The following is a 20193-nucleotide window of genomic DNA, read 5'->3' as shown; positions in this document are numbered from 1 at the left end:
TAAGCAGGGTCAGCTCCAAGTCAAAGCTGTGTTTTATGAGTGGAGGTTTTGAAATTAGCTGTCAGCATTTAAACAAAAGCACTGGCAGAGTCCAGGATAATACATCATATTCCAAATACCATTGCCCTTTAAACTTGGTATGTGCAGTGAAGTTCATGAATCAGTCAGGAAGGTCATGACTTAGCCAGACTTAAGAACAGATGCTGTGTTTGACCGAAGCAGACCCCTAGGGTTGGCAAGGTAAGCTAAAGTAAGCGCAGCTGGCAAGGTGTAACCTCTTCATAAATGCAACAGATTAGGGCACACTTAAAGGACAACCAAAGAATGGAAAGCTGGGATGACATGCACATTTCACAACTAAAACAGAGAAATCAAACAGGTTTAATATGTAAACAAACAAACATGTACAAAGACAATATCCCTCAGGAGGGAAGAAAAAGTATGATTTAAAACCTTTTCATCCACAGAACTGCTATCTGAAAGAGAATCAGGAAAAGAAGGGATAAATGTTAGATGGATTACTTTTCAAGAAACCATTTAAACATGCACATGAACAAGTGTTATCGTTACATTGTTAAAAATCACAAATAAACAGTTGCAAGGCTGAACCCCAAAGGAACAGGGAAAGTAATTCCTTATAATTTAAAGAGCTGCAAAGATGTGAGAGAATGCTTGAAAAGTATTGCTAGATTTAATGAATGAAAATGTGTCATATTAAAAACAACAACAACAATTAAAAAAAAAAAAAACACACAGTTGAAGATTTAGAAGTTCTGGGCTCCAGCTGGGGTGCTGCCACTTACTGAGCACACCGGGCAAACTACCAAATTCTCTAGAGTCTACACTCAACTCTGAAATAAGGTCAGAAATATTTTCCCCAATTACCTCAGAACATTGTTGAGAAGATCAACTAACTGGATATTTTTTAAAATAAACCTCAACTGTCTATAAAATTATCTTTTTAGAAGATTACTTATTTGTGGTTCCTCATATGTAGAACTAAGACTAAAAAATAAATGATCCCATCTTAAAAGGTTATGTGCCTTGATTAAGATCACAAAGCTAGAAAGTGGCAGAAGTGAGACAGGAACCCAGGCCTCCCAATGCTCCACTTGGTGCTTTTAGATCCAATGGGTGGTTGGCAATGGGTGGTTGGCCAAAAGTCTGACAATGATTTCAGATAAACCATAGGAGCAATAGTTTTCAGTTTGACTGTGTATGGGCCCAGGTGGATGGACAATGAACTGCTGTGTGCTTGTAGTGGTGTTGGTTGTTATTGTAGCTGTTTTCAAACTCCCATCTAAATCTGCCAGGTCACAAGATATGGTCCATATTTACTTTATACAGGACTATTTTTACTTTATAAATAGAACTATTGTTCTTAAATATATTCAGCTTTGCTTACTAGTTTAATGCTGGAGGGACATCTCCATGGATACCAATAAGCAGGACAGTAGAGTTCAAATGACCTTGGAATTAAGTCTAAACCCTCTCTTATTTTTTTAAATATAGATGAGCCTCAGAATGATAATTTGTCCAAGGTCATGTAGCTCAACCAAGACCCTTACTGACTCACTAAGTATAGAATGATTAATTTTCATAACTAAATATCTTTGTGCAGATTTCATAATATCTCAGATTTAATCTTCAAATATAAAACATGGCAAGCTGTGTTATAAAGTATTGAAAGATGAATCTTACTTATAGACATAGACATTTTAAATACTGTATAAAATATAGCAAATACAATTCAGTATTATTTTGGAAGAAAAACAGGCTATATCCAAGAAGATTTTGCCCCAAGAATCATTTAAAATTATGAAATGACCAATTACGAATTTAATGACATATCAATTGGTCACACATCAATTGGTCAGAAAATACATAACTGAATTTCAATGGTACCAAAACATTATTTGATAAAATTTCAAGCCTTCAAAGTAATTATTAAAAATGCCTTTAAGATGGGTTTGAATGGGTCTGTCTTACACCTAATATATTTTTAAAAATCTTAATTTCACAGTCACCAACTTAAGTGTGACAAATTAGCACATTTTTACTATTAAGGACAAAACAAAACATTCCACTATCATAATTTAACTTTTTAAAGGGAGCATTATATATCTGGAAGTTATGACCAGTATATTAAAGCATTAACAGAAAGAAAGAACATAAATGTTAGAAGTTAGGATACAAAGTTGTTATTTTCAGTAATGGAATTTTACATCCAGAAAACAAAACAAAATCACCTTGAATACTAAAAGGGCTAATTAAATGACTAACAAAGCAACTATCTAATTGTAACAGATTAATAACTGATTTAATAATATATTTTATAGCAATAAAATATTATTTCCTATATATTAACAATAACTAGTTTTTAAAACAATGAAATAGATCTGATTTCAGATATTCAATATTTCATAGGGGCAATTTGTATTCATTGTTTCCTATAGGTATCTGTCTTCTATTTCAAGCATTCCACCAAATAAAAGTAGTTTTACAAAGGTCATCAATTATCATTAAACTGCTTAATATGTCAATACATTTATTCCTTCACTGTTCCATTCATTCAATCAACACATAATTTATTATCAATGAACCCTTTTTGCTCACTTTGACTTCTTTCTTATCTCCCTGTTATATTCTACCCCTAAAACTTTCTAAAATACAGATATCAGTCACTCCCCTTTTTATAACAGACATAATAATACTCAATGTCTTCACAAAAGAAAATCAGATTACTGATTTTCAGGGTTACTGTAGTCTCATGGCTCATCATTCCCTTTCCACATCCTAAACTTGAGTCAGAACTAAATTAGTTCTGTGCCACACTTATTGAAATCTGTGACTCTGCATTTGTTGTTTCCATTCTCTGTAACAGTTGTTCCCTCTTCCCAACTATCAAGCTGCTGTAAACCTCCAAAAAACACCGAAATCATAAGCCCCCCTCCTAGAAACTGGTCATTTATCAAGGATCCATGGTCAGTGCACACCGAGCTTTCCTCTCTTATAATCCTCATATCTGCCAGTGTCCTCATCTGCAATCCTTCTAAAATCTGAGCTCCTCAATATTAGTAGGTTTTTAATCTCATTTTCTTAATTTGTACCACATTCCTGAAATAGAGTAGTTTTCCAATAAATATTTTCTGACAATAAAAAGAACAGGCTTAATAAGCTGTACCACTTTATGGAATATCTAAAAATATTAATAAAAAAATATTATTTCATTTTCCTATATAGGAAATATATATTGTTATACAACAAGTTTAATAGTCAGAATCCTAGTGGCAGTCATTTATGCTAATTTCAAGTATAATTGGATTACATATATGTGAAACATCTGGGACTTTTTAAAGGGAGCATTATGAGGAGAAACCATTAAAACATATGGCCCTAGAAAAATAGTAGGTGAGGATATGAGTGAGACATAAATAAAACTAATATACTATACTTAATTTTATACTTTTTATCAGAGACACAGAGAATCACTAGTCAGTGATGGTGCATCTATAATATCCGTTTGCATACTCATCTCATACATATGTCTCAAAGTTCCAAGTGTATTAAAAATTAAATATGTAATAACTAAAGAAAAAAGTAAATGAAGAGGAGGGAATATTTATTAAATCTATGGAATGAGAAGAAATCTTTAAATTTAAAGAAATAATTAATCTATAAATTAAAATTCAACAATGGTAATTAAGTATAAAAAATTATCCAACTGATTAAAACTATGCCTAATTATTGTCATAAAATTAACAAAGAACAAATATATTAACTTTAATAGTAAAAATAATTCTCAAGGCTATTGAGGATATCATAAATCAAATGCTATCATGAATAGTTGAAAAGAATGAAAATTAGAACAAAAGTTTCAAAATTTTAGTGTTGACTTGAGGGGTAAATTCTAGTTTTGAACATGGATACCACGGAAATTATTTTTGTGACAGGTTAATTTGTGTCTTCCCAAAATTAATGTGGTGAAGTCCTAATCTTTAATATCTTGGGAGGTGATCTTGTTTGCAAATTGGATCATTATAGGTGTAATTAATTAAAATGATTATTCAAGAAGAATAGTATTAATCTAATGAAAATAGTATTTTTATTAAAAGGGAAAATATGAAGAAAGATGTACACACAGAAATAACATCATGAGAAGCTTGGAGTTATGTTGCCACAAACCAAACAACCAGTAGAACTTGGAGAGAGGCCTAGGCAGATTCTTCCCTAGAGCTTCAGGGTATGGCTGTGCCAACATCTTGATCTTAGGCTGTCGACCTCCAGAACTCTGAGACAATAAATTTTCACCATCCTAAGCCACTCAGTCTTTGGCACTATGTTATAATGTTACAATAGCCTTTACAAACTTACACAACTTTAAATACTAAAAAATAATTCATGGCGAAGATGAGCACTGCTTCATTAATTACAACAAAAATTGGAAAAACATACATGATTAAAATAGAAATATAGGTTGAAAATTACGTTCCCTGTGATGATTAAGACCAGTGCATTGAAAGACTATATAAAATATAAGAAATGTTTATAGTACATAAAATAAACCTTAATGAAGTAATGTTGTAATTATAATAATTTTGTTTCATCTCTGTGAAACAAAAATTTTACATAGATAAAAGCTTGAAATGAACATTAACAGAATGTTAACAATTGTTCACCTTTGGTAGTAGGATAAAATATGCTTTTCTACTGTCTTTTGCATTTTATAAGCTTGATTTATTTAGTAATATTATTTAAAAACATAAAAATGACATAACATTGCATCCAGCAGCAATATAATGCACATACTTCTAAAGTACACATGGAACATTCTCCAAGATAGGTCATATTGGGCCACATACGCAAAAAAATCTTAACAAATATAAAGATTGAATTATATTAAGTATCTTCTCTAACTACAAAGTATGACACTAGAAATCAGTAGTAAGAGGAAGTAATTTAGAAAATTTAAAACTATATGGAAACTAAACAACTACACTCTAGAATAACCAACGTGTCAAAGCAAAGATCAGAAGGAAGGTAAAAAAATATCTTGAAACAAAAAGAAGTATAAATGTAACATATCAAAACTTGTAAGATTCTGCAAAAGCAGTTCTAAGAGGGAAATTTATAGTGCTAAATGCCTACATTAAAGAATGCATTAAGCCACGTGTAGTGGTGTACTCCTATAATCCCAGCAGCTCCAGAGGCTGAGACAGGAGGATCACAAGTTCAAAACCAGCCTCAGCAACAGCGAGGCACTAAGCAACTCAGTGAGACCTGCAATACACTGCCTGCAAGAAACTCATCTCACCAGTAAACACACATAAAAAGACTGAAAATAAATCGATGGAAAATGATAATCTAAGAAATGGAAATCTAAAATGAGCAGGAATAGCTAGCTGTATTTATATTAGAAATAGAACCTTTAAGAGGAAAATGGTAAGAAGAGACAAATAAAGTCACTATATAATGATTAAGGGATCAGTTCAAAAAGAAGGTATAAAGATTTAAAATCTGTGTATACCAACCAAAAGTCAGAACACCCAATTTTATAAAATAGATATTATTAGACCTAAATGAAGAGAAAGGTTGCAATATAATAGTGGATAATTACTGGTTTACTCTCAGTGGACAGATTATCTGTTTCAAAAAAAATCAACAAAGAAATATGGAGAATAAAACTATACTACAGTCCAATGGACTTAACAGATGTATACAGATAATTCTATCCAACAGCTACAAATTACACATTCTTTTCATCAATGGATGGAACTTTCTTTGGAATTGATCATATATGTTAGACTACAAAAGAGGGTTTACCAAAAAGAAAAAAAAAAACAACAGCAACAAAAAACCCTGAAGCCATATCCTATATTTTTCCTGAAAATAATGGAATAAAATTGGAAGTACAAAAACAAAAAAATTTTTAGAAATTATATGAAAATATTGAGATTACATAACATATTGTTGAAACAATAGGTCATCCAAAAAAATCAAAAGGGAAATTTAAAAAAAAAATTATTGAAACAAATTAAATGCAAACACAACCTACCAAAACTGATGAAATACTCAAAAAGCAGTACTGAGAGGGAAGTTATAGTAACGTGACTGATTACTTAAAACATAAATACTTTAAAATACAACCTAAGACTTTATGTCAGTGATTTAGAAAAGCAAGAAACAAAGAGGTTCAAAATAACAAATATCAGAGAAGACATAAATAAAATAAAATAGAGATTAAAAAACATTTTCATAAGATCTATAAAACAATGATTTGTTTGTTTTGAAAAGACAAACACAACATACAAACCTTTAGCTACACTAAAGAACATAAAAAGAGAGATGCCTAAATAAAAATCCAAGGTGAAAAAGGAGTCCTTAATGTTAGAGCAGGTAGGTAGACAAGGGGAAGCGGGTGGGGAAAGTGAAAACAGGGCTCACTCCATCTTGAATGACAAAAGCTCATTCCCTCTAAAGTGATAAAAACAAACAAACAAAAAAACATATATCTGCCTCCTACTTGGCCACATATTACCTTCTTAAAATGGCAAAGAAATGAGTGTAACCAGTTTCAGGAACTTTTCAGCTTTGGAGCATGTGTAGGGCAGTATACTAAGTCAGTGTGGGGAACCAAGACTATAATACATAAGGAGGGAGGTTTCCAGGCCAAACATAAAAACCTCCCATGTGTAAATTCCCATGGTGCTGCCTTTCTTGGGACAGCACCAGGTTCTTTCTTGGCAACCACACCAGGTTTTCCATGGAAAATACATTCATTCCACTAAATAAATGCTTTATGTTTTTTTTTTTTTTCTATCTGTGTTCTCAACTGAAATCCATCTTTTAAGAAGACAACAACCAAGGAAATTATATTCCTTGGTAACATGACAACTGATACCATAGAAATACAAATGTTCACTAGGAATTATTATGAAAAACAATGTGGTAAACAAATTGGAAAACCTAGAAAACATAGAAGACTTTTGGGCACACATGACCTATGATAATTGGGCCCTGAGGACATAAAAATATCCAAATACCAAGTAATGAAATTAAATCAATAATAAAAAGTTTCCAACAAGTAATGCCCATGACTGAATGGTTTTATTGCTGAATTTTACTAAACTTTCAAAGAATAATTATAGCTAATTCTTCTCAAACTATTCCAAAGAATTTTGCTGAGGCCAGCATTACCCCTTACCAAATCCAATCAAGGGTACAACAACAACTACAAAAGAAAACCATGTACCAATACCCCTGATGAACATAAATGCAGAACTATTCAACAAAATACTGGCAAGTTGAATTCATCAGCAAGTAAAAATATCACTCACCATAGTCAAGTTGGTTTTACTTAGGGATGCAGGGATGGTTCAACATATGCAAATAAATAAACATGATGCATCACATCAAGAGAATTAAGGGTAAAAGAATCATATGAACATCTCAATAGATGCAGAAAAATAATTTGATAAAATTCAAAATCTCTTCATGATAAAAATTCTGAGTTATATATAGGATTGTACCTCAATATAATAAAGACTTAAAACAATATATAACAAAATCACAACCAACATGATACGGAAAGGGTAAAAGCTGAAAGTACTTCCTCTAAGAAGAGGAAAACGACAAGTTTGTCCATTTCTACCACTCTCATATTACTAGAAATTTTAGCCAGAGGCATTGGCAAGAGAAAGAAATAAAAACCATACAAACAGGAAGAGAGGAAATCAAATTACTCCTGTTTGTAGATGATATTATTCTGTACATAGAAAATTCCAATAATTTCACCAAAAGACTAGGAGAACTGATGAATCAACTCAGTAAGGTAGCAGAATACAAAATGAAAATACCCAAATCAATATCATTTATATATATGAACACAAATGTGCTGAGAAGAAATCATGAAAGCAATTCTACTTGTAATAGCTACAAAATATGAAATACATAGAAATAAATTTAATAAAGGACATGAAAGACTTATACAACAAAAATTACAAAAACATTGGTAAGAGAAATTAAAGAAGACAGAGAAAGATGGTTAGATTCCCCATATTTATAATTAGATTTAGAATTAATATTGTTAAAAGTGATCTGTAGATTAAATGCAATTAACATCAAAATAACAATGACATTCTTCACAGATCTAGAAAACAGTAATCCTAAAATTCATATTGGAAGCACAAAAGACCCCAAACAATCAAAGCAATCTTGAGCAAAAATAACAATGCTGCAGGCATCACAATATTTGACTTCACAACATACAAAAAAGCTACAGTAAGTAAAGCACCCTGGTGTTGGCACAAAACAAAAAATACAGATCAATGGAACAGAACAGAAATCACAGAAATAAACACACAGCCAAATGATTCTCAACAAAGTGCCAAAAACATAACTGGAGAACAGACAACCTCTTCAGCAAATGGTGTAGGGAAAACTGGATATAGAAGACTGAAACTTGACCCCTATCTCTCACCCTGTACAAATCCAATATGGAACACAGACCTAAATATGAGACCAGAAACTCTGAAACTAATAAAAGAAAATACAAGGAAAATATTTCAAACCTTTGGTACAGGTCATAATTTTCTGATAGGACCACAAAAGCACAGGAAACAAAAGCAAATGCAGACAAATGGGTTACCTCAAACTAAAAAGCTTCTGCATAGCAAAGGAAAACCATCAGCAGAGAAAAGACATAGTCTTCAGAAAAGGAGAAAATATTTGCCAGCTATTCATCTGACAGAGGGTTAATCTCCACACACATATAAATAACTAAAAAAAAAAAAAACCAAATGATCTGAATAGACATTTTTTTTCAAAAGAAGAAATACAAATGGCCAACAAATATATGACAAAAATTATTCAAAATCATTAGAGATCAGCAAATACAAACCACAACTGCAACAAGAGTCTATTTCACTCCAGTTAGAGTGGCTACTATCGATACAAATACATATATAAATAAATACTGATAATAATGTGGAGAAAAGGGGACTTTTCTATATTGTTAGAGAAATGTAAACTTGTATAGTCATTATGGAGAAAAATATGGAGCTTCCTCAAAATAGTTAAAAATAGGTTTACCATGAGATTGAATTACTCCACTTCTGGGTATAGAAAAGAAATCTGCTAACAAAGAGTTACTTGAGGCCCCTGTTTATTGTGACACTATTCACAAGAGCTAAGATATGGAATCAGCCTAGGGGCCCATCAATAGGTGAATGAATAAAGAAAACATATACTCAATGAAGTATTATTGAGACATAAAGAAAAAATGAAATCCTGTCATTTGTAGCAAAATGGATGGAACTGTAGGACAGTATGTTAAAGCAAATTTGCCAGACACAGAAAGACAAGTACCATTTTTTAATGTGGAAGCTAAAACAAAGTGACCAAAAAGTAGAAGAGAAATTACTAAAAGGATTGAGAAGGGTATGTAGGAATTGGGTGGGCAAAGAAAGGGTTGGATTTAATCAGTGGACGCTGCATGCCTAGAAAGGAATATCAGACTGAACTCCATTAATATGTAGAATTAATACATATTAACTTAAAATGTTTGAATAAATAAGTAAATAAACAAAAAAATTATGTCAAAAAAATTTTTAAAAGTATTCCAGACAATGAAAGACAAATTCAATATGATCTAACTTTTATGGAAAATCTAAAGAAACCAGTTGAACTTATAGAAGCTGAGAGTAAAACAGTAGTTTTTTTTTCCCAGGTAGGAAAAATGGGGAATTTGGGATCAAAGTGTACAAACTTCCATTTAGAAAATGAACAAGTTCTGGGGAGCTAATAAACAGCTTGGTGACTACAGTTTATAATACTCTTGTTGTTTTCTTGAAATTTGCTAACACAGTAAATCTTCTGTGTTCTCATCACACATAGAAAATGGTAACTAGGTGTGCTGATGGATGTGTTAATTTTATTGTGGTAATCACTCCACAATGCATACATACATGTATCAAATCAACATGTTTTAAGACAAGCCTCTCTGAGAAGAAAATTTAAAACTAATCCTCAGTTTTCCTTCATTTATAAGAAAATTCACAATGTTTGACTAGCTTCTAAAGCTTATTACTCTCAAGTCTATGACTTTATTTTGTTATGTATAGTGAATTTTCACTATAACAAGAAATATTTACTTACCTATTATCACCAAATGTTAAAAAGTAAAATCTAATCTCTAAATTTCAGATATAAGCATATATAATTCATTTTTAATCTTCTAAGGTAAATGTTAGAAATGTATTTCCTCTTAGGATATTTTACCCCTATTGTATTTTTTGAAAGGGATTTGAATAGATTTCTAAGTTTGTAAATAATTTGATTTCAATCCAGTTTAAGAACTTCTTTTAACTTCCTTGCTTTAAGTTCTTTCAATGATAACCTAAATGTCTCACTGATGATAATATTGCTGAGGACATTGTTTGCTTTATTTACCAACATGTAATTTAAACATGCCTTTTAGAACTTGTGCAGTATGCCTGAAAGTCATCTCCTGGGCACTGAAAACAGCCAAGAGAAAAACCATTCATTTTTTTCAGAGGATTGTTGAGTTGCTATAGATACAATATATATTGTTGAGTTGTTATAGATACTCTATAGAGTATCTATTGTGGGCTAGATAGTCTGAAAATTATCTTATTAAAGTATTTTCAAGTGTCTTGTGAGGTTATCAATATTCATTACAAGCTGCTAGAACAGAGGAAGCAGTTAGGCATGGTAAATATTTCAGTCATGATTAAGGAGGCAATGGGTAGGTGCTGAGTGAGATTAATGCCGATGTAAGTGGTGTCTTACATACGAGACTGCTCATTTATGACTTGGGGGTTGGGTGGGAAGTGAACGGAAAAACTCAGTTCACAATGACAATATTTTATGAAAAGGATTTTTGAAAGATACAAACAAAATTATATGAGAGCTCAGAGAAGAGATCCCTTAACTCTTCAGTGAGAGAGGACATTAGGCTCAGAAAGAACTCTTGAGAGGGTTGATTTGTAAGTAGGTGCTTCTCAGTTAGGGAAGGTATTATGGGTCCCGGGAAAAGGATCTGAAAAGACATTGAAGCTTGGAAGGCTGTAGAATGTTAGGAACTGAAACATGGGAGTACCACAATGATGATTACAAGAAATGGACGGTAAATGAATAGGGTTCATAACTTGCAAGTCCTTGTAATCCTATTAAGGAATTTAAATTATACCTTAAGTGCCATGTGTAATGAAGACTGCTTTCAAGCAAGAGAATTACATTTAACATGATGAGAATTTTATTTTATATCTATAAACATCCATTTCATTCTTCTGGAAAATAAGGCAGAACAAGGTGATAGAGAAAGATTCTGCCTTCTGGTCCATATATAACATAATTCCATAAAAACACACAAATCCTAGGCATCATACTTTCTTTAAATTTTAAAATATTTCTAAGCTCCAAAATATATATATATTCATGATCTCCCTCCCAATCACTTCAAAATTAAGAGAAAGTTGAGAAAAAGCCCAATTGCTTACATGGATGTTGGAGCATTTAGTTCATTGATTCATCATCCATATGTCTCCTGAGTGGTAGGCACTGTGCTAAGGACTGGGAATGAAACTCTGGGAAACAAGGATAAGTGCCACTGTTCTCCAAGAAACTTTTATATATAAAGGTAAACCCACATGACAGAATCTATACACAAGAAAAGCTTGAAATTTCTTGATAAAGCAGGAATTTATGAATTCAGTGTGACTGTATGAGGTTAAAAAGTAGCAATATGAAAACAGAAGAAACTAGGAAATTTTGCATCCATTTAGGTACATAAATGGAAAATATTTATTAATGAAGAATAGCAACCTCTAGTCTATGCTAAGTACACAAGTACATGTCTGGTTCAGAATTCATACCTGAAAAACATTTATGATTTTCACCTAAAATGCTGTCCAAAATGAAGAATGCACCTGGCCATAAAAGAAGTCTCAAAATATTCCATGTAAGTGATGCCAAAACCACCATTTAAATAAGAAATCAACAATGAATGTACAAATTAAAAGATAACAAAAACAAATACTTAAAAACTACATTTGGAAACATAAATGTTCCTTAATATAATTTACAGAGAAAATCATTAATGTTTATAATTAATTTAAAGTTAAATAACATGAACATCACAGGTATACATGTGTGAGTGGGTAAAAGCTAATGTGACAGAAGGAAGAGAATAACCTTCAATACATGCTTTAAATATTATAAAACATTAAAGTAGACTAAGTTAAAATACAATTCAAGAAATTAAACCATAATCATAGTATAAAGGCAAAGTAAGTAAAAATCAGTGTAGTAAAGAAGAGATGGAAAATAATGTAAAATTATGAGGTGTTGAAGCAAAGAATGGTTCCTTAAAACTTTAATAAAATCTACAATCTTTAACAAAATTGATTAAAGAATACATATTTCAACAATATTATTATTAAAAGGATATAATTAAAGATGCAGTGGAGATTTTGAAAAATTCTAAGATCCTGACAATTTATACTTTGACTTAAAAGGAATGGGAAATTTTCTAAGACCATTAAAGACCATTAAATTATTTAAAAAAATAAATGTTCTTAGAGATATGGATTTCCAAGAGTTACTAAAAAAATTACTAAGGAAGTAGAATCATTAGAATAGGCTCCCCAAGAAATATAATGAATAGTTTAAAAAACAAATTTTATCAAGTATATACAAAAAGGATAAATGCAATGTTTTATAAGTTTGACTATAAAAATAGGATGGGCACAGAATAGAAAGAGGAGAAAATGGGCCAATTAATTTCCTAAGGCCAGTATAAGCATGCTATAGAAATCAGAAATGGATAATACATGTTAAGTTTATGCACCCATATCATAGATGAGCAAAATCCTAAATAAAATGTTTGCAGTTAATTTATTGGTGTGCAACTGTATACATATTTAGCCAAGTTATGTTGCTCTAAGAGATAAAATAGTGCTTTGACAATATAAAATCTATTAGTGAGACTTCTGTTTTCACTAAAAATGGATATATCTATTCTTCCTATTACCTCACTAAATGCAACTTAAAAGTCTTGTCATTACAAATAAAATAAACATAAAGAAACTCTGAATATTAAAGGCAAGAAGGCAGATTAGCTAAAGATCTTGGGATCTAAAACTTGAACTTCCACCTTATTTTCTTTGCAGAATACTGTAAGGAAATGTTTCACTGAGGACTTTCACCACTTCTCAGTGGTGAGGGGGTCACCTCCATATTATTGAACTTTCTGGATAAAGCAGAAATTTATGAATTCACTGTAACTGCATGAGGTTAAAACAAAGTGAAATGAGAGCTCAGAGAAGAGATCCCTTAACTCTTCAGTGACAGAGGACATTAGGCTTGGAAAGGACTCTTGAGAGAGTTGATGTGTGAGTAGGTGCTTTTCAGTTTGGGAAGGTATTCTGAGTCCATCTTATTCAGTGGTAGCCGTATGGGAAGCAGCAGTCAGACATCCTTTTACACTACAACTAAGTTGGTATAAGCAGATAAACTGTGGAAAGCCTGAACTCCAAGCTATGTCGAATAGTAATAAATAGCTCCTCCTCTTTGATATATCTATGGAGGGAGAGTACAGAAATCAGACTTTCAACCCCACCTGCCAAAAATGGATCAGAACTCTTCTTCAACCATTAGATTAGTGTCAGAAAAGGCCTACAAGAACCTAAGATTTAAATATAATGCAAAGTCTTAAATACTTAAAATATTCAGGTTTATGTAAAAATTTATTTGTTTTAACAAGAACAAGTATGGATTGTAAACTGGGAAAAGTTAATCAATAGATGCCAATATGACCTGACAGATATTAGAATTATCTAACAAGGATTTTAAGGAAGCTTCAATAATCCAAAAGTAGTTACATTTTTAATTGTTATGAATCACTTTTAAAACTAAATATATCTTCCCTGCTTATACAATCATATCTAATCATAACTAATTCTAAAAGACTTTATTAAAGATAAAATTATATATATTTCTATTATAGTCCTAATATTTTAATAAGCAATAGCCTGTAACTCATAGCTTTCCCTGTAAACATACTGTGTGGAAGTTTTTCCAGGACCTAGCCAGCTTTTAATAATGCTTCTTTCCTCCTAGAGCCACAAATATCTGACTTGATTTCCCTCTTTATTCCAGGTGCTACTCTCTGATATCTCTTCTGTTTTCTAACTAAGTGGTAAAGCACATATATTTGCACACAATTTATCTTCTTAATATCTCTAACTATGCCTAAGTTTGGGAGATCACAAATGCAAAAGAAACAGAGGAGAGCTGCACAACACTCATTCATTCATTATTTATCCATTCATTCATTTAATCTGCATTCATTGAGTCTATGTGTGAAATAGTCCTTCCTCCAAAGGATTCAAAGTTTGCAGTTTCATGGGTAGGGGTATACATTAGGATTAGTGTGAAGGAGTGGTGGCAAAAAGCAAGAGAACATGATAAAGTATAAAATAAGAAAACATTTATCCAGAAAAAAAAAAACATTCACTTTAGTTTAATTTGAAGAACACTATTCACTGCACACTTGGAACACTATTCCTTCATACTTTGTTTTCCATCCACTATTAAGTTCAAGTCATGCATGTTCTATCAAGTCGTGACTTTTTTTTTCAGGAGAAATTTCATTATAATTTTCATTTTGGGGAGTGAGGAAAAGCCACATTTAAGTATGGCACTGTCCATCGCTTCTACTTATAACAAAGTAAGTCCTGAGCAGAGAGATCTAGTTTGTGAGACTCAATGTATAAATAGAAACTCTTCATCACTCTGGTAGAAAGTAGGTCTTTAAGATAGAATTTTCATATCTAGGTTCCCTAATAACAACTCTGCCACTGGTTTTAGGCAAATAGGTTTATTTTACAGTGGTTTAAGTGCAAACTGTAAAAGCGTGTCAATACTTTGTACCGTCACTGCTACCCCAACCCCTATCTCAACCTCTGAAGCAAAAGTCATACCACCACTTCTATAAATCAAAGACTGCCATTTTTTAATGGATGATGATTCTTGTTTTAAGTTCTAAGAAAGAATAATATCTCGTTTCATGTCTCACATTGTTCATTGCTAGAAACAATATTATTATTTGACTCCTAGGAAAGGCCCCTGAATACCCTCAAGTATTTTTGACTTTCCGTTTGCCCGAATCATGCCATATGCCATTCTTTGATGACAGGGAGCTCTTCAATCAATTACTCATGAGTTACATAGCACAGCACAGCGCTAATAACATGGAACATTCAGTGACTATTTGTGGAAATCATAGTATCTCAGAATCAAAAGTCTTTTAGAGATTATACTGCCCAGTGGTTTTCATATTGTCTTCTTAGGAGACTTAGAAACCCCAGAGAGGTTACATAGGTAAGACAGGGTCCTGGCAGCCAGAGCTCTGCATTTGCAGAGATCTAAGTATAATAGTTCTACTATTTGCTTTGCAATTTAGGGTTCCAAATAAGACTTTGTTTATAGAAACAGTACTTCTCTAAAAAGGGAGGATGTAACCATTGAGTTTAAGTATTAATTTTATTTTTAAAGAGGAAATAAAAATTAAATGGATCATTTTATTAAAAGGTCAGATAGCTCTTTATGTTGAACCCATTTGATGTCCACAGAAGTATTCTCTGCACTGTGGGAAGCTATTAGGAAGATGTAAGGGAGAATTATGTTTCTGTCATCCATATTGTAATACCATTTTAACATAAGGCTGTTCCTCCAAGTGTCAAGTCAGAAGTGAAAGGATAATTATGTTTAATTTCCCAGTACACGAATTCTGGAATAAAGTCAGGGATCAAGGAAAGTTAGAATTCACTCCCACATATTTTTAGTGGGCATCAATTTCTGCTGTAAGTCAGAAGAACGAGAGTCATTATCAACTGTATGGAGATACCTTTCAGATCATAGAGCCTCAGCATAAACTAGAAAATTGGCATTGTTCATTGAAAGAATTACAATATAATGCATTCAAGCTTTTAGAAGGTAATTGTTTACCTAGTCTGTACCAGTAGGAAGAAGAACTAAGTCTTCAAGTTACCATTCCTGCTTCTATCAGACCTCTTATACAGGACATGCATGAAGCTGTCAATTCTATACAAGGAAATCACTGAAAAGGGGGAAAATTATATTAGGCTCTGTAGCTAGTAAGGAAGAAAATCACTAAAACCACCTTTGATCTCTACTTCTGGACTGGCTTAGTGGTGTAGAACACTCATAACCATTAATTGTTACAAAAAGATGTCATATAGCTAGAGCTATAATGTTCAAACAACATACAATTTTATATTTTTCTAATGAGTGAAGCTTCTTTTAATAGTTTTGAAGCCAACTATCAAAAAGATTCGTTGTTTTATTCCTTTGATATCCTCACTATAAGCCTTTTAGACACAGGAAGCAATCTCACTCCCAGGGTTATAAATTATAGACGGGAACTGGATTGTACATTCAGGTCTCATTCCACCTCACAAATGGATGATAACAATATTCTTCTTAGTATAGAATTCTTCTTAGTATAAAATCTTTGAAAATACTGATTGTCTCCTAAAGAACTTTCTAGGTTAGGTTAGGAATTATCTATTAATATTCATACTATAAACAGAAGGTCCTGCAACCATACATGAAGATGATATTTAAATTGTCATCTCTTTCCTCAGAGTGGATGAGATGGATGAAAGGGTCATCACAGAGTCTGTTCTATCTGCAGGTGTGTTTAGGTATAGTAGCTGTATTCTCAATCCCAGAAACTCACAATACACACACACACACACACACACACACACACTTACACACTATGTTATAATGATTCTACCTCTTATCAAGGGAGATCATACACAGATGATTTATGAAGTGTGAATTATTCTGGATGAAGATTATAAAGTAAAAAAAGTTATTTATATTAGAAAATATGGCTTGTAAAAAGTTAAGCTCTGATGGCAGAGAGGTTGCTAGGAATTTTTTGCTTTCAGTTTTATAAGGCATTAGTTGGAGGGCAAGACAGCCACAGATGAAAAACTTCTATGATCCTAAGTAGGGAACAATGCTTGGGCGATGAAGAGAAAGAAGGAATCATCCCCCTGAGGAGGAGGATATTGTAGGAATCCCACACTAGATGAGAGCACTGAAGCCTTGCTTCTTTCTAGGCTCTGACTCTCATACTCTTGTATGGAAGGGTATGAGGAAGCTTCCTACTCCAGCAAAGCACTCTAAGCAACAAGAAATGTTTTGCCTCTGAATTTGCTGAGGAGTGCTTATATGTAACGAGCAGCCTGAATGTGCATTTGCTTTTTTTTCTTTTTAATAACAAAATTCTCCTGATTATCACTAAATCAAACAATGGAGAGAAATCCAGCTCACTATATATCTTCACCTCTTTTTAAATCTATTTTCCCTATTTTCCAAGAAAAATAATAGGAATGGAGTGAAAATGTCAAATTAGAGTAAATGAACCTCTTTCTTTGATGGCCATTAGTCATTGTTTAGCCCTAGAAGTAATGTATATGCTATAGTTAAATAAATAAATATTAAAGGAATTTGCTGGAGGATATGGAAAATAGGCCCAAGGAACTTCCCTTATCTACAACTGTTCCCCTATCCACCCTCCTGCCTTGTGTGTGGGGAGATGTCTGTGGCAAATTGGAGCTTTTGTCATTGCAGTGGGATGCAATAGAAGCCCAGGCCTCAGTCAGAGAGAGAAGGGAAGAGAAGAGAAAATGGGGAGAGCACAGAACAGACTTGCACATAGCCCCCACCAATAAAAGAACACTAGGCCCCTTGCTCTCCAAGTCCACTATAGCTTAATGGCAGCTGGTACACCACCCAAAATCAACCCCAGTCCTGGGCTAGATTTTTACTGCCTTACTGCCACATGGATGGAGCAAAGACCTGTATTGGGTCCTTTGTTGGTGTTGGAGGCATCTTCCCTCTAACACTATCTGCTCCAATTCCCTTCTTCTCTTATGTATTCAGATCTCCAGATCAGAGGCCAGTTTTTGCCATTTTGTTCCCACATGCAACACCAGACTTCTCATTCTGTGGAGAGGTGAGATCCCTTCTGGTATCTTACAGAGGCACCCTGCCAAAGACCCTCATCCTTTGGCTCATCTGGACACTGGGAGTTCTCCACCAATGGGATTATAGAAGGGAATGCCCTCTCAGTTTCTGTGGGAGAAATTTGGTGCATGGGACAGAGGAAGGCTTGAGATAACTGAAGGCCACTGGCTAGGGCTACTTCCTGGTGCTGCACGACAGTCTCATGTCCCAAATCTGACATGAGTCCTCAGAGGTACCAAATATTAGTCATATCTGTCCCTGTTTCTGATTGACTTGGCCTAATGGTGGAGGGCATCCTCATCCAATGAATCTTGGATCCTGAAATGAAATCTCAGTCTGATTTGAAGTCTTTGGGAAAGAGGTGACCAATTAATCCCAAGAGCATGAGCCAAGTAATCTCTCCCTCTTCAGAAATGTTTCTACCCGAATTCTGTCCACACTATCTGCCTCTTAAATAGGGACCCATCATGAGAGATTTGCAAGATAGAGCTCCCATGGCTTTAAAATGAGACTACATTCTCTAGATTTTCATAAGAGACATTTTCTTTTGTGTTCTCTTTATCTGGCAGGAAAAAAAAAATAACAAACAAAAAAACCCAGAAAATCTGTCTTAGTTAATTAGAGTAAAACTACTCTTCATTTGTCTTAGTTCAGGAATCCTCTAGAGGAGATAACACCAGAGGACTAACAGGCTTGCCTTCAACTTCAAATTGAGGAGTACTGTATGAAATCATAGTGATTTCAGTTGCATTTAAATTAAAGTACTATAAAAAACATAAATTATTCCATCTTACTAAAGTGATGTAATTTAACTAAATTCAGAAAATTTTTAAGGTTTCAGAATGTGACTTTTAAAAAGGGATCACAGCTAGGAAAGAGATAATAAGGTCCTAGGTATGGAAATATATTTTAGTATGAAAAGTAGATGAAAAAGAAATGTTTCTGGATGAAAAAGTCTTTGTAGTAAAGTGAAAAGTTGTAAAATGTCTAAGTAAGTTGCAGAAGGTTTTTGGAGGGCAAATGTGAAAAAGTTTGTGTGTAACTTATTTGGTTATATATAAGTAACAAAATCAGTTATAGTTATTCAAGGTTTTTCCCTAAGGTCAAATATTAATGTACTGGTATAAACCAAAGTTTAGTTCTCAATGGGTTGAAATAACAAAATTAAATTAAAATCTGCTCTTTTCTATCAAGATAATCTCTTGTGTCTTTTAAGTTTTATTCTTTAGAGGAACTAGTCTTGAAGGAATTAGGCTTGTACAACTCTGGTTAAAAAACAACTGTCATTTTATGGTGTTACACTACCTTACAGAGTCTAAACTTTTCTTTAAATGCTAAACTTGGTTAATATGAGAATTTCAATGTAATCATGAGACTGTTACTGGCTTCTTTGTCATATCTTCTAAGTACATATGTCTTTAAGGTATAAAAGACATTTTACCAAGCAGGTATTCTTCAAACTAAAGTTTAAAATGAAGGTTTGGGATTATAACATTATATTTCTTGGTTCATAGTTATTGTAAAAACTCAATGTTTTCCTCTTGTTAATATCATTTTGTATTTTCCTTGTAAACTTTAACTGTTATCTGTTAGTACCTTATATGAGTATTAGGGATTAAAAGAGGGAGAAAGTAGTCCACAATTTTAGGTCTCCCAATGAGGCCCACCAGGAATCAGCTAGTTCTCTTCTCTGCTGTTCCAATTGTTCTTTTTCCAGTCCTGATTGATTGGAATTATAACCTTCAATGCATATAGAATGTAAGGCTAAATTCCAGTACTAATACAGACCCCAATTAAATAAAATAAATAACTGTAAAGTTATAGACATTAAAGTTAAAACTTAGTACTCTTAAAGACTGGTGAAACTGTCTTACTGGATGTTTAAGACTATAGCTTAGATATTACAGTTAATACAATTTTAAAAAGCCAAAAAAAGAGAAAGTAGCCAATATATGACTTTTGTTCTCTGAGCTTGAACCCAGGGAACAAGGGAACTTCTCTAAGGGCTCTGTGACTCTGGGCTACATAATCTCCCAATTAGGGAGATCAATGAGACCCTGGAGAACAGAAAGTCACCCAGTGCACATGCTGCAAAGATGAGGGTTAATG

General features: G+C 33.0%; 1 protein-coding gene across 2 annotated transcripts in view; it reads right to left on the bottom strand.

Annotated features, from left to right (window-relative positions):
* Unc13c (unc-13 homolog C) overlaps positions 1–20193 on the bottom strand; it is a 539205-nt gene that overhangs the window by 433000 nt on the left and 86012 nt on the right. For both annotated transcript variants that reach the window (XM_076848586.2, XM_076848585.2), the window contains exon 2: positions 454–476. In XM_076848586.2, the coding sequence (XP_076704701.2) occupies positions 454–476 (23 nt within the window). The remainder of the gene's footprint in view (positions 1–453; positions 477–20193) is intronic.

The sequence above is a fragment of the Callospermophilus lateralis genome, chromosome 3 (assembly GCF_048772815.1).
Source record: "Callospermophilus lateralis isolate mCalLat2 chromosome 3, mCalLat2.hap1, whole genome shotgun sequence".
Lineage (NCBI taxonomy): Eukaryota > Metazoa > Chordata > Mammalia > Rodentia > Sciuridae > Callospermophilus > Callospermophilus lateralis.
This window is presented reverse-complemented; position numbering and strand designations above follow the sequence as displayed.